General features: G+C 48.8%; 1 protein-coding gene across 2 annotated transcripts in view; it reads left to right on the forward strand.

Moving 5' to 3' along the window:
• The first annotated feature begins 78 nt into the window (after nucleotides 1–78).
• The window catches only part of MBD3 (methyl-CpG binding domain protein 3), a 15,028-nt gene continuing 1,307 nt past the window's right edge, over nucleotides 79–13,799 (forward strand). Inside the window, exons 1-7 of one of the 2 annotated variants that reach the window (XM_057387072.1) lie at nucleotides 79–303; nucleotides 4,235–4,291; nucleotides 6,264–6,423; nucleotides 8,471–8,608; nucleotides 10,668–10,758; nucleotides 11,651–11,828; nucleotides 13,292–13,489. In XM_057387072.1, the coding sequence (XP_057243055.1) occupies nucleotides 290–303; nucleotides 4,235–4,291; nucleotides 6,264–6,423; nucleotides 8,471–8,608; nucleotides 10,668–10,758; nucleotides 11,651–11,828; nucleotides 13,292–13,484 (831 nt within the window). In that variant the 5' untranslated portion in view covers nucleotides 79–289 and the 3' untranslated portion in view covers nucleotides 13,485–13,489. The remainder of the gene's footprint in view (nucleotides 304–4,234; nucleotides 4,292–6,263; nucleotides 6,424–8,470; nucleotides 8,609–10,667; nucleotides 10,759–11,650; nucleotides 11,829–13,291; nucleotides 13,490–13,799) is intronic. The other variant, XM_057387073.1, reaches the window with a different exon arrangement.

Genomic DNA, 13,799 nt, shown 5'->3' on the forward strand with positions numbered 1-13,799 from the left:
GGCTCGGTGGGTGGAAGGGGCGGGCGCGGAGCGGCGGGGGCGGGCGGAGGGAGCGGCGCGCGGCGGGAGCGGGGCCAGGGCCCGGCGGTGCCCGCGGGACCGGGAGCCGGACCGGGAACGGGAACGGGAAAGGAGCGGGAGCGGGACCGGGACGAGCCGGGGCCGCGGCGCCGCCTCCCGGGGGCAGCGGGAGCGCGGAAGAGCCGGCGGCGGGAGGAGAGCGCGGCGGCCGGGAAGAGCCGGCGGGAGGCGGCCGGAGCCAGGCGGGAGCGGGCCGGGAGGAGCCGCCATGGAGCGGAAGAGGTGGGAGCGCTTGGCGGGGCCGCCCCGGGCGCGGGGGGGCTGCGGGAGGCCGGGCCGGGGCTGCAGCCACAGGTGGAGGGGGAGGGAGCGGGGAGCTGGCCCGGGGCAGCCGCGGGGGTGTCGGGGATGCTCGGGCTCCCCTCAGTGATGGGGGAGCGCCGTGAGGAGCCCCCGCGTCCCCTCAGAGCCGCTCCTGCCCTGCGAACACCCGGGGGTTCTTTATTCTCAAATGAGCAGCCGGGCTGTCGTTTCTCCTTTCCCAGGGCTCGCTCTGCCGCTTTTTGGGTGTACTTAGGCATTTTGGGGAGGGAGCGTCGCCTGCCCGCGGCGGTGGCCCCRGAGCGGGCTCGGGATTCGCTTTCCCGGGAGTGTGGCTGTGGGGGAGCGCATGGCCCGGGAGCTGGAGGGTTTCTATTTATAGCCCTGCATGGCTCATATGGCTGTAGGTGGCCATATGGATCCTCCCCGCACCCACGAGGCACCCGCGGGCTGAGGTGTGAAACTCGGGTCCAGCGGGAGCTGGGAGCGCAGCGGGAGTTGTCCCTGTGTCCTCACCTGGCCCTGCTTGTCGGGCAAATCCGTGCCATCAACTTCGGCATCGATCACAGAACCCTCACAGGGTGGTTTGGATTGGGAAAGCACCTTAGAGTTCATCTCATTCCACCCCCTGCCATGGACAGGGACATCTTCCACTAGTCCAGGTGGCTTCAAGCCCYGTCCAACCTGGYCTTGAACAGTTCCAGGGATGGGGCAGCCACAGCTTTAGCTTCAGATTTCATTTTTAGAATCAGATTATGGTTGTGAGAAAAGGGTGAGTGAAGCAGAAAGTGGCATCCTTGAGAGCGTGAAGCAGATTCCGCTTCTGCAGCTCTGAGGCTGAGGGCAGGATGAGACCACCAGCAGCAGCTGAAGGCTTCAGAGATCCCTGTTTTTCCCAGAACTTGTTTGTAAAGTTGCAGTGTTGGAGCTGAACTTCTTTTTTTTTTAAAGGTGGAGAGAGGATAAGTAGCATATTTTTACTCCCAAATTATTATGGGTTTTCCCTTTGTATCAATTTGGACAGAGATCAAAGGTAGAATAGAGCTTTGTTGCGCTAATTTTTGGATTCTGTTGCATTCTGCATTACCTCAGAGTGGCAAACACAGGTGTGGCTGTTTAGTAATACCTGTGCGAGTTCTGCCTGTTGTTTCCCTGAGTGGTTGTTCTGTCCAGCTCCCGGGGATGTACAGATGCAGGGAGATTTTGTGGAAAACCCCCTGTGAGATGCGTGTGTGAGCCAGTCTCTGCCTGGAAATTACACCTTCCTCGAGATGTGACTACCTGGGCAGATTTTTAAAACCAGTCCTCGAACCTTATCCTTAGGAGGGTTTCTGGTTGATGTGGTGAGGCTTGGGGGCTGGATTTGAAGCAAGCAGGAATGCAGGATTTTAGGAAGAAAATCACATAAGGGATTTTGTTAAAGTGGCAGGTTGTCTTTGAGAGAGTTTTGGCTCTGTTCAAACTCAGGCTTCTCACACGGGGGAAGGAGAATTTAGTGCTGCTTTGTGAGGCTTTTTTCTTCAGTGAGTGTTTTTCTCCTGAAGGTTTGATGACCAAGTGTCAGARATTTGGAATCACTGCTCATCTCTGCCTTAGGTTGTTGACATCACTGAGCTGGGAAACTTCACACTCTTGTGTGAAACTTGTTTTGTTGAGAATTCCTTACCTTTGCAGCACAAATGTAAGAAGTTGGAAGAGAATGCTTTTAGCACTCCCCCAAAGATATTTTGGTCAGTATAGTCTTTTCCAAAAAAAAATTTGGAGCAGAATGCTTTTACTGAGTCTGTGCTTTGCTTTTCATCTCTTGCTCTGGCTTGCCTGCAGGGAAGCTCATGATTTCTCTCATGAGAAAGAAACGGCCTTAAGTTGCACCAGGRGACATTTAGGTTAGGCATTAGGGATTTGTTTTTTCATGGAAAGGGTTGTAAAGGATTAGAACAGGCTGCCCAGGGTAGTGTTGGAGTCATCATCCTTGGAAATGTTCAAAAAACATGTGGATGTGGCATTTGGGGACATAGGTTAGTGGTGAGCATGGTGGTGATGCTGGGGTATGGTTGGATTTGATGATCTTAAAGGTCTTTTTCATCCTTAACAATTCCATGATTCCTGAGTTGAGCCCTACAAAAACATCTGGTTATGTTTGTGTTTGTCCCTGTGTTACAGAGCTGCCACTTGGGCTCTTGTGGGGTGTGGTGCTTCTGGAAATTTGGGAGATTTTGTGTGTCTCAAAGTACTTTGGGTTGTTTTTTGGGGTTTTTTTTTTGTGTGCCTGGAGCCCAAGTTGCTGCAGGACAGGGAGCAATCTCTGTTGTCCTGCAGGACAGGGATCATCATCCCTTGGGAGCATCATCCCTTCCACGTTCTTGGGAAGGGTCAGGTCGGGTCTCCAGGGTTGCTCCCTGTGGAGCTGTCAGATGGGGCTGTGGATGTGTGACGCTGTGGGGTGGGCTCTGGCAGTTGGAGGTGTCGCCCACCTGCTTGGGCTTGGTTTTGGTTTTCATGACTGTGCCAGCCCATCCCAGCATGAGCCAGCTGGAGTGTGGGGCCCACGAGGCAGGGCTGGCTGTGGATGCTGCATCCAGGGATAATGTGAGGATGCTGTGAGCCAGACGCTGGCAGTGGTGGAGTGTGCAGTGTCCCGGGGTCCCCTTCTCCCTGGGARCACAGTCGGGGGGTCTTGCAGCCCTCCAGAAGCCCCTGGGACCAGGATTTGCCTGGAGCAGAGCTGGGAAGAGAAGTGAGAGAGCACGATGGAAAGCAAGAAGGAGAGTCATTTTGTGTTCTTCCCTCACCCTATCCTGTGAGGAAGCGAGGTGCTGAGTGTCTGCTTTCAGTGACCTGTTTTCCCTGGGTTATTCCTGCCTCCATTTCTTCCAGAGGCAGGCGGTGCCTGGGTTTGCTCTCTTTTTTTGGTTTTTTTTTTTTTTTTGTCTTTTGTCCCTTGCTTCTCAAGTTGTGCAGATCCTGTGCAGCCTAAACGGGAGAGTGGAGGGGAGGAGACTGTGATGAGGGAGGAGGGGAGAGGGCCTGGGCAGCCGCTCTCTCCTTTAGGATGTAAGGCAGGAAACAAAGGGTGAGCGGCACATGGAGAGCCAGGGCACCTGGCAGGCCTGGCCCTTCAATAGGCTGCCCTGAACGCGGCTTAATCCGCACGGGAAAGTCTGGGAATGAGAGCCGGGGGTGGCTCGGGGTGGGTCCCAGCAGCCAGCTCTGTTTTGTTAGCGAAGCCAGGCAGCCCGAGTGGATAAAGCCCCGGAGCTGGTGATGGACGAGCATGTAAAATCCTTTACAACTTATAAAATCCTTTGCAACTTGGCCGTGTCCATGCCTTTTAAGCAAGGAGAGCTGGGACAGACCCTAATTCGGGAGCCCGGGATCAATCCGGGCTCACAGCGTTGCTGCCTGGGGATTTGTGACAGAGCAGAGCTTGGGGTTTGCAGCTTTGTACCAAAATGTCTCGTTTCTGGACCTCTTTAAAATCTTTGTATCTCCAAACCAGRAGCGCAGAATGTGGCTTTTGTTCTGGGGTGGAAGGAGGTAAATTCTGTATTTTGTGACAATTAAAGGGCACTTTAACAGCACTCAGAGTTCTGTGGTGTTGGGGCAGGCAGTTTCTGTGTCCTGGTGTGCAGCAGGAATCCTGCTCGAGTTTTGTGTTCCTCTGGCTCCCCTCACACACCTCTGACCCTACCAGGTGCCCCAATGTCCTGCATGGTCCTGCCAGAGGGTCCCCAGGAGCTCCAGGACACCCCACCCCGTCCTTTCTCTGTTCATTGTCACCTTTGAGTCATAGCTTTGCTCCCTGATCTGCTGTTGTCCCAGAGAGCCTGGGGATTATCCTGCCTTTTGCAAGACCTAATCAGAATAAAAGTTTTTCTTCTGAACATTTCAGTGCTTTTCCTTTGGGCCAAGCTTCCCCAGGAAGAGACAGGACTCTCAGTCATTTCAGGTGGGTTTTTTGAGACTTTGAGCCAGCTTTTCAGTTCTTCATTGCCAAATGACCACAGCACATGCTAAACACAGAGCTGAAGGGCTCCGTTAACTTAAAACCCTGTTTTTGAGTGTATCTGGCTGTTCTGGAAGATGCTCTGCACTTTAACACATTATTTTTAAACCTGCTAAGACACTAAACCCTAAATTGAAGCAGCAGATCTTGGAAGAGGAAGCAGTGCCATGTTCTTCATGTAGCAGGAGTTTCTTTCCTGGCATCACTGGCAGTGGCAGCTCTGCCCTGAAGCTGCTRGAGTTGGTTATTCCTCTCTCTGGATTGACGTAAACAACTCCCTTTATCATTTYAAAAAATGATTCCCGAGTTTGAGGCTGGACCCCAGTTCTGTTGCTGGCTGCTTGGTCCTACTCTGTGTCTCCTGGTCCGAGTGCAGCTCCATGGGGAGCTGGTCCAGATGAGGAATAACCAGCGAGGGAGTACTTCCTCCTCCTCTCAATGCCCTCCAAAGATGGATTATTTTCCTCAGCTGGTTCATTTGCATGAGCACTGGGCTGTGTGAGCAGTGGTGGTGGCAGGGAGGAGATCCAGGCAGGATAAGCAGCTTGGGAGCAGTCAGAGCCAGGAGCTTGCTAAGCAGATGCTGTGTGGGATGACCAAACCTTTCAGTCTTAACTCCTTGGAGAGATTTTCAAATTTCAGTTTCATTACAATTTATATTAAATTTATCTCAGTTTTTGGAGAGCATTTCATACCTTGGTTCTTTCTGGGTTTGAGGTTTTTTTTAGATCTATTTTTTTCATGCAGAGTCTGACTTGGCCTAATTGTTTTGTCACYGTCCAATACCAGAAATTCTCTGCTTATGCTGGTTTTCCCCTAATAAAGCTTCAGGGCAGCAGATACTGTGTGAAAATAAACTTTTTTTCTGTTTTGTTTTGTTGTTGAGAAGATCCTGGTGAGGTTGTCACTATCTCACCAGTGTGAGTTAAGGTGGTAACTGGCATTTTTGGTCTTAAAATGCCTTTCAGCCCATTAACCTGTGCTAGTGTGATGGATGTCCAGGGAATGAGCTCCCATGTCCTGGACGGGAACTAGGATTGAATATGTATGTTGAAAGGTGAGGAAAACCAGAAGTGAGAGTCATTGAGGGAATGAAAAAGTGCTCTTATGAGGCTCAGTGAGAAAGTGAAGAATGTTTTGTGCTATTGTCTGCACTGCAGCCATAACACACTGACTTAATTTTGCTTTGTGCATAAAAAATAGATTATAATGCTGTATTACTAAAAAAAAAAAAAAAAAATCCAAAGTACCAACAAAGAGTTGGAGTAATTTGTGCCTGCTCCCCAGGCTGAATCTTCGTGGAAACCCAAGTTTTACAGAAGGGCCTTTAATGGAAAGTTTTTCCAAGGTTTTGACCTTTGTCTTTGCACCACTTTGTGATTCTTTGTTTTGCAGCATGTCAAGAGTTAACTTCTGGTTTTCTCCTTCTTTTCTGAAGTGTTCAGGATGCTACAAAAGATGTAATCAAACCTGTGGTTAGAGGGCAGGGAGAGGACGTAAGGAGACATTTGTGGTGCTGGTCAAAGGTAGCAGTCCTGGGAGAAKAAATTACACTTTAAAATGGGCATTTACTGTGATAGACAACTGAGTGAAAAGTGCATCTGTGCTGAGATTTCCCTTGATGGTTATTGTGTGAATTATGCTGCATTTGTTTGCCTGATCTGAATCTTCCACTTGATGTATAAATACATTTTAACAYGGTCTGCACCTGATTTGTCTGTTCCATGTGAGAAGGAGTTAATATGAAAGCAAAAATGCCCACTTAGAGTTTAATGTGAGCTTCACTCTTGCAAGTTCAGCCYACGTTTTTCAGGAACAAAATGAAAATTACCTTTCCTGATTTACACAAGTGCTGRTGTGGAAGTCCAGAGGGTTTAAATTTCCCTCTGTGTATGTTTTGCTGTGTTTTTTGCAGCCCCAGCGGGAAGAAGTTCCGGAGCAAGCCGCAGCTGGCACGTTACCTGGGCAGCTCCATGGACCTGGGCACCTTTGACTTCCGCACAGGGAAAATGCTGATGAACAAAATGAACAAGAACAGGCAGAGGATGCGCTACGACTGCTCCAACCAGGCCAAAGTAAGGCTGAGAGGCAGCAGCACTGCCCCTCCCTGCTGTGGGACAGCCAGAGCAGTGTCTGGGAGAGAGGGACAACGTAGCATCYTGTAACTGAAGTGTGGATTTAGAGTTTACACAACATCTCTGCTGCTGGGGGTTGGACAAATGCTGCTCTCAGGGGTTGGTGCTGTGGAGCCTGCTCAGTATTCTGTGGAGAAGGGCATGGAGCAGTGTCACCTTCCTCTACTCCCAGCACAAGAAAGGCACTGAGCTGTGAGAGTGAGTCCAGAGGAGCCCTTCTGCAAYGGAGCCAGGCTGGGAGAGCTGGGGGTGCTCACCTGGACAGGAGAAGGATCCAGGGAGAGGTCAGGGCCCCTTTTGGGGCCTGAAGGGGCTCCAGGAGAGCTGGAGAGGGACTGGGGACAAGGGCTGGAGGGACAGGACACAGGGAATGGCTTCCCAGGGCCAGAGGGCAGGGATGGATGGGATATTGGGAAGGAATTGTTCCCTGGGAGGGTGGGGAGGCCCTGGCACAGGGTGCCCAGAGCAGCTGTGGCTGCCCCTGGATCCCTGGCAGTGCCCAAGGCCAGGCTGGACATTGGGGCTGGGAGCAGCCTGGGACAGTGGGAGGTGTCCCTGCCATGGCAGGGGGTGGAGCTGGGTGGGCTTTAAGGTCTCTCCCAACCCAAACCATTCCATGATCCCCTTCCATGCAGTGTGAGCTCACCTTCTCCAGCACAATCTCCTCCAGAGCCCCACATCTCCAGCTGAGTCCTGGGGCTGTGCAGCAGCTCTGCCCCGGCCTTTGGTTGAGAGGAGAGGAGGGATTTGGGTCCATAGGGATGAGGAGATCCTGGAGCTCTCTCAGGCCTGGTGGCATCCCAGCTCTGGAACTCATGGAAGGGGAAGTGGCATTTGGGGCAAAAWGCAGGAGAGAGAGAAGAGGACTGTGGGGCCTATTTGTAGAACAGAGTGAAAGGTTCTACAGCTGATAATTCAGATTGTTGAGATTGCCAGCAGGGACAGGCTGCCTGTCTGGAATGATTGTCCAAAGCCATTCCCTTCATCACATGCTAAAATCTTTCCCAGAACCCGAAAGCTTCTGTCTGTGCACCTCAACACTGAATGTGGAAAAAGCACAATGCTCATTTTTAAATACATCCACCAGTCAAGAATCATCATCACGAGARTGCTGGGAACATTGCTTGCAGTCTTGGGTGCTGCAGTGATATTTTGAGACCTGCCTTGAGGCACAGACCAGCAGCTCACACACCTCTCAGSCTAAAAATTCTGCCCAAAACTYTCAATAAATGTACAAATGTTATTACTGGCTTCTGAATGGATTAGTGCCCAGATGGTTCAGAATTATATTTGTCCTGAATACATCTTTTCTACATCTCATGAATAAATCTGTGAAGCAGACKCAGTGTTTGCATCCCCGAGAACAAAGTGTGTCCTACAGCCATTCCAAGAGTTGTGTGTTAGATTTTGGGAATGAGGAACAGTTTTCCTATGCTTCCCCTAACAGAAAATGCAGTCATGTAATGCAAAATTGATTATGAGCCTCATTTAAAAACTGAGCTTTGGTCAGAATGAAAGGTAAAAAAAGGGATCCAGCTTCCAGCTGTGTTCGTTTGTTTATTGCTCACAACTGGATTTAAAAGGAATGCTTTGGAGTGGCTTCTGCATTCAGAAATCAGCCTCTAAATCCCTGCTCATAATTTTTTTATTTATTATAAATACTGTGTTGTAATGCTCTGTTTTAGTGATTACACATGGCTTGCTGTAACTCTTAAAGTCTGTCAAAATGGGGCAAAAACTGATGTGTACAAACCAGAATGGGAGGAGGCTGCTAAGTTAAACAGAATGAGTGGAAAGCTTTGATAGGTGTAAGGCAAGATTTGAATTTAGTTAYGCATTTTTAGCAGCCTAACTTGTATGACTTGAGATCAGACAAGATTTCAAACCCAGGAACTGTTCCCTRCTGCACATTTTCATGGCTGTAGTAGGATTTTAGCAAATTGAAACTATTTTTGTGGGCTTTTCCTTTTGTTTTTGTTTGAAACAGGGCAAGCCTGATTTGAACACAGCCCTGCCYGTGAGACAGACAGCCTCCATCTTCAAGCAGCCCGTCACAAAGATCACAAACCACCCCAGCAACAAGGTGAAGAGCGACCCTCAGAAAGCTGTGGACCAGCCCAGGCAGGTAAGGCTGAGAAGCTCTTGGRTTTGCTCATGGGAGGATCCCAGAAAAATCCACTTTAAATCTGTGATGCTGAACAAATGCTCGCTGGCAATTCCTGATCTCTGATACTTCAGAATTCAAAAAAATCTGATTTTTCATAATGGGGAGCTTGCAGTACTCCCAGCTCTCAAAATCAGAGTAAACCCCATTCCCAATTCTCGAGTTATGGGCTGTGTGCACTGGGATTTATAAACTCCAGCCTTTGGTTAGATCATAATTCCAGTGTAGGAAATGAAGGTTTCTTCATTTCCTTAATGCTGAAATGAAGTATTAACTACAAATTTWGTGAGACATTGTAAGTGTCCCCACCTCAGGCAACACTTAGGATTAGAATAACTGTCAAATGATGCAGCTGTGTGAGAATTCCACATTCCTTGAAATCCRTGTTCCTGTACAGACCACATCCGATGTGGTGTTGTCGTGCAAGGGATTGCACATCAGTGGGAGTTAATTCTGCCAGTGTAAGATCACAGATTCACTTAAAATATCATTATTAATACAAAATCAAAGTATTTTTCTCATCATAATGTGTCTTAGTGAGCCTGAGAACACACCATAATTAAATGAAAGGCTGCTTAGCACAGGGAAAGGTCCTGTACCTGTTGGAACACTGAAAACCTCTTCTGCAAAATCAAAACCCAATTTTGAAGGTAGTTGTTAAGAATTAAATAAACCTAGTTCAATTAGAACCCCCAGATGTGAGACAGAATTCACCTGAAATTGAGTTGGGTGGTTTGTTTTGGTAGTTGAGGGTTTTTTCTGTTTTTTCAGGAGGTTGTCAGTGTCTTACCATGGTTTCCTGTGGAAGTAAGGAAATAAGGAAACCACGTGTTCACTGTGTTGTTGCTATTCCTGTAWTTTTTATAGCTAAGACAATGAAAGAGAACACTAAAGGTAAAATGCCCTCTCCACRTTCTGAGCTGGAGAGAGATTTGTGTTCCTGTGTAAGATATTTTACTGGACTGCAGAACATTTGAACTTTTGCTCAGCAGGCTCCAGATGCTTCTGCAAATTTTAAAAGCCGTGCTAAGTCCCATCATGYKCTGGCTTAAAAATCACAGAATYCCAGAATTCTGGGGGACTGGAAGGAACCTTAAAGCTTATCCCATTCCACCCCCTKCCATGGGCAGGGTCACCTTCCACTRTCCCAGGTTGCCCARGCTCTGTCCAGCCTGGCCTCAGACACTTCCAGGGATCCAGGGGCAGCCACAGCTGCTCTTGGCAACAACAAAGTAAAATAATGTATTTGAAAGGCTAGAGAATATCCAACCTGAGTGTATGGACTGTGACTGCCCACATTCCCCTTTTTAGAAAAGTGATGTGAAGTCAGTCACACTTGGATTTCTATAAGCAGGAAAAGGGGATGGGATGTGCATGGAATGTCTGGGGTAAGTTCTTGATTTCTCAAAACCTCAATAAAAATGTGGTTTTTTCCAAGACATTTGATCCTCTGGCTGTTCATTGATCGCCTTCCTGCACCAGGTGCAGAGCTGAAGGTCTGTCAAGGTGATGATTTTGACTTTCCACCAAACCTGACATTCAGGTGTTCTTAAGCTGGGGGAGAGCCTGGAACTCCAAATCCAGTAAAGGACCAGACATGCTGGAAAGGACCAAACTGCTGGAGAGGAAGAAAATAATATTTCACCTTGAATACAGTTCTGGCATTCCTTAACTTTCTGTGGGATGTGTAGGAGAGCAACAGTGTGTAAAAGAGGCTGTCACACACTGTAAGCTTGTAGCTGAAAGTCAKCAAGCCTGGCCTTGCTGCTGTAGCTCAGAGCAGTGGAAGTACCAGGTCCTGGAAGAAAAGGGTTTTTCAAGGCAGCAAATTGRGACAGAGGAGTTGTGGGGGTCGTTGGCAACGAGGATTGTTCCTGTTGCTGGATGTGGCAGATCCTTTCTGTGGTGAATCCACACTGAATTGTCCCAGCAGTGCTATTCACTCTCTGCACAGGCAGCAGAGATTTTGCGAAGCTCTCAGTTCCATTTCTGGTTGTGCCAGTAACCACCTGCTTTGCAGCTCTTCTGGGAGAAGAAGCTGAGTGGCCTGAACGCCTTTGACATCGCAGAGGAGCTCGTGAAGACCATGGACCTTCCCAAAGGGTTGCAAGGTAATCAGGGGATGCCCTTCACTCTGGGATGGCATTTTGGCACCTGGCAGCTTTGAGTGTGGGTGCTGAGGGTGAGTTCCCTGTTCTCAGGTCCTGGCAGGGCTGTGGCCATTCCTGTGGCAGCAGGAGCTGTCAAGGCCTTTCCTGTGGTCTCAGTGCCCTTTGCCCTGGGGAAAAAACTGAAGCAAACCTTCTCAAAACTTTTTGGTATTAATTTTCCAGAAACAGCAGACAATCCCAGAACGGTTTGTTTGGGAGGGACCTCAAAGCCCATCCAGTGCCACCCCTGCCATRGCAGGGACACCTCCCACTGTCCCAGGCTGCTCCCAGCCCCAATGTCCAGCCTGGCCTTGGGCACTGCCAGGGATCCAGGGGCAGCCACAGCTGCTCTGGGCACCCTGTGCCAGGGCCTCCCCACCCTCCCAGGGAACAATTCCTTCCCAATATCCCATCCATCCCTGCCCTCTGGCACTGGGAAGCCATTCCCTGTGTCCTGTCCCTCCAGCCCTTGGCCCCAGTCCCTCTCCAGCTCTCCTGGAGCCCCTTTAGGTCCTGGAAGAGTGCTCTGAGCTCTCCCTGGATCCTTCTCCTGTCCAGATGAGCACTCCCAGCTCTCCCAGCCTCTTTCAAGCAGAATGGAAACATCTTCCCTTCCCAGTTTGGCGTTTTTTGGGTTTTTTTTTTAATAACACAACGAGGAACTGCTCTTAAATTTAAATACACTTAGAGAGCTGCACAGGTGCTGTTGGGAGCATTCAGCTCTGAGATTTATGTCATGTGAGCTTTCAAACTGACAGCCTGTGCTTTGCCATTAAAATTTAATTCCCATTGTCCTKATTTCCCGCTCCCTGCCTGGGGCAGTGCTGGTTATGGATTTCCCTCCCCCTTTCAGGGGTTGGCCCCGGCTGCACAGATGAGACTCTGCTCTCTGCCATCGCCAGTGCCCTGCACACCAGCACCATGCCCATCACTGGGCAGCTCTCTGCGGCCGTGGAGAAGAACCCTGGGGTCTGGCTGAACACCTCCCAGCCTCTCTGCAAAGCCTTCATGGTGACAGATGAAGATATCAGGTATGAGCTGGAAATGCCTTTGCTTGAAACAAGGTTCCTTGGGCTCAAACAGTGCTTTTCTTTCTGAATGTCTGATGGAGCACTGTGGCTTGGGAATTTATCTGAATGTCTCTGTACCAATAGAGTAGGCAAAAATTGTTGGATTATGTTGCTGTCATGAACTTAAACCCTGTTATTTTTTATTTTGGCCAKGTTCTGTTACTCTGTTAATTTTCAGGCACATGTTTGTTTTTCATGCCCAAGTTTGTTTTTGCTGACAAAGATGTCTGAAATGGGTTAACCTTGACTAAGGCAGAGATGGGATTGGAGAAATCCTGAACAGTGGGATTGGATTCTGTTCACCTTCCTCTGTATCATGAAATAAAAACTTGTGGATTGACCAAATGCAAGCCCTGCCTGCTGTGSTGGCAGGAACAAGGATGCAGTTTATTCTGCTAGGGGTTGCTTTAGTAATGRAATATTGTTAAATCAGGACTGGTCAAACTCAGCTGTAAGCTTTTGATGGAGAACTGAACATACCAAAGGCCTGCAGCATGCAATTTGCATTCATTAAGTTTTTAAAGGCAGCCCTTCCTTTGACTGCTTGATAAATCCTTTGGAATTGCAGGATGACTTTTCTGTGCCTGATTAAGACATAAATGACCAGGAAAAACAGTCTGTTTATGACTTTGATGTCCTGTGGCTKGGCTGAAATAGGAGCCCCATGAGCCACTGATTGCTGATCACTTGTTTGCTRTGACTTTGACTTCTTAGGGTTGGGACTCAAAWGGAAAATSAGCAGAAAGAAATGGCCAGAAAYTTAATTTTCTCCAGGATTATTTTTGAAAGTCTGTGCAGCRTAGGCTAACTTGTTTGATATTAGTACGAGGAGTTAAAAATTAGCATTAGGATAAAAAAAAAAAAAAACCTCAGCCACTACAGTAGCCAAATTTCAGCCAGAATTCAACAGGTGCAGCACTTGTAATAGAAAATACATCACGAGGTTTTTAAGTGTTTTTCGTATTCACTTACAGTACAATGCCAGGCTTTTTTGTTTTGTTCTTGTTAGCTTGGAGCTTTTGTTTTGTTTTGCTGGTTTTTTTTGTTTTGTTGGGGTTTTTTGGGAGATTTTTGGTGGGGGTTGTTTTTGTTTGTTTTGGGGGCATTTTTGTGGTTTTTTGGTTTTTTTAGCTTTTTTTGTTTGGGGTTTGGTGGGGGTTTTATGGTTTTTTTGCTTTGTTTTTGTTTTTTGTTGGGGTTAGGTGTTTTTTTGGGGTTTGTTTTTTTTGGGGGGGCTTGGGTTTTTTTGAGGTTTTTTTTTGTTTGTTTCTTTGTTTTTTTTTGTTTGCTTTTTTGTTGTTTTACAATGGAGTTCTCAGAGGGCTTTTCCAGTCCATGCTTGAACTGTTKGAGGGGTTGGAGACTCTTTTCCCTTGATAGAAGCAGCCTTTAGGGCTGATGTTGGGTGTTCTTGTGCTGGGCAGGAAGCAGGAGGAGCTGGTGCAGCAGGTGAGGAAGAGGCTGGAGGAGGCACTGATGGCTGACATGCTGGCCCACGTGGAGGAGATCGCCAGGGATGGGGAGCCTCCCTCAGAGAAAGAGGGAGCAGAGGATGAAGGAGAAGAAGAGGAGGAGGAGGAGGAGCAGGAMCATGACCAGGAGATGGAGAATGTATAGTCCAGGTAAGGTGACAGTGATATGTCTCATCTTAAATATTGGAGACAGGAAGGTTTTTAGGAAGAATCTTGAATATTGATCAATCTTTACTTTTTAGCCTGTGCTTTGAAAGGTGTGTTAGGTCAGGAGCAGGGGAGGGGGGGATTCTGCCCCTGTGCCCCGCTCAGGTGAGACCCCACCTGCAGAGCTGCCCCAGCCCTGGGCAACAACAGCAGCAGAACGTGGAGCTGCTGGAGCCAGGGCAGAGGAGAGCACGGAGATGCTGCAGGGCTGGAGCCCCTCTGCTCTGGGGCCAGGCTGGGAGAGCTGGGGGTG

The sequence above is a fragment of the Malurus melanocephalus genome, unplaced genomic scaffold (assembly GCF_030028575.1).
Source record: "Malurus melanocephalus ecotype Western Australia unplaced genomic scaffold, MMel_1.1 scaffold_1125, whole genome shotgun sequence".
Lineage (NCBI taxonomy): Eukaryota > Metazoa > Chordata > Aves > Passeriformes > Maluridae > Malurus > Malurus melanocephalus.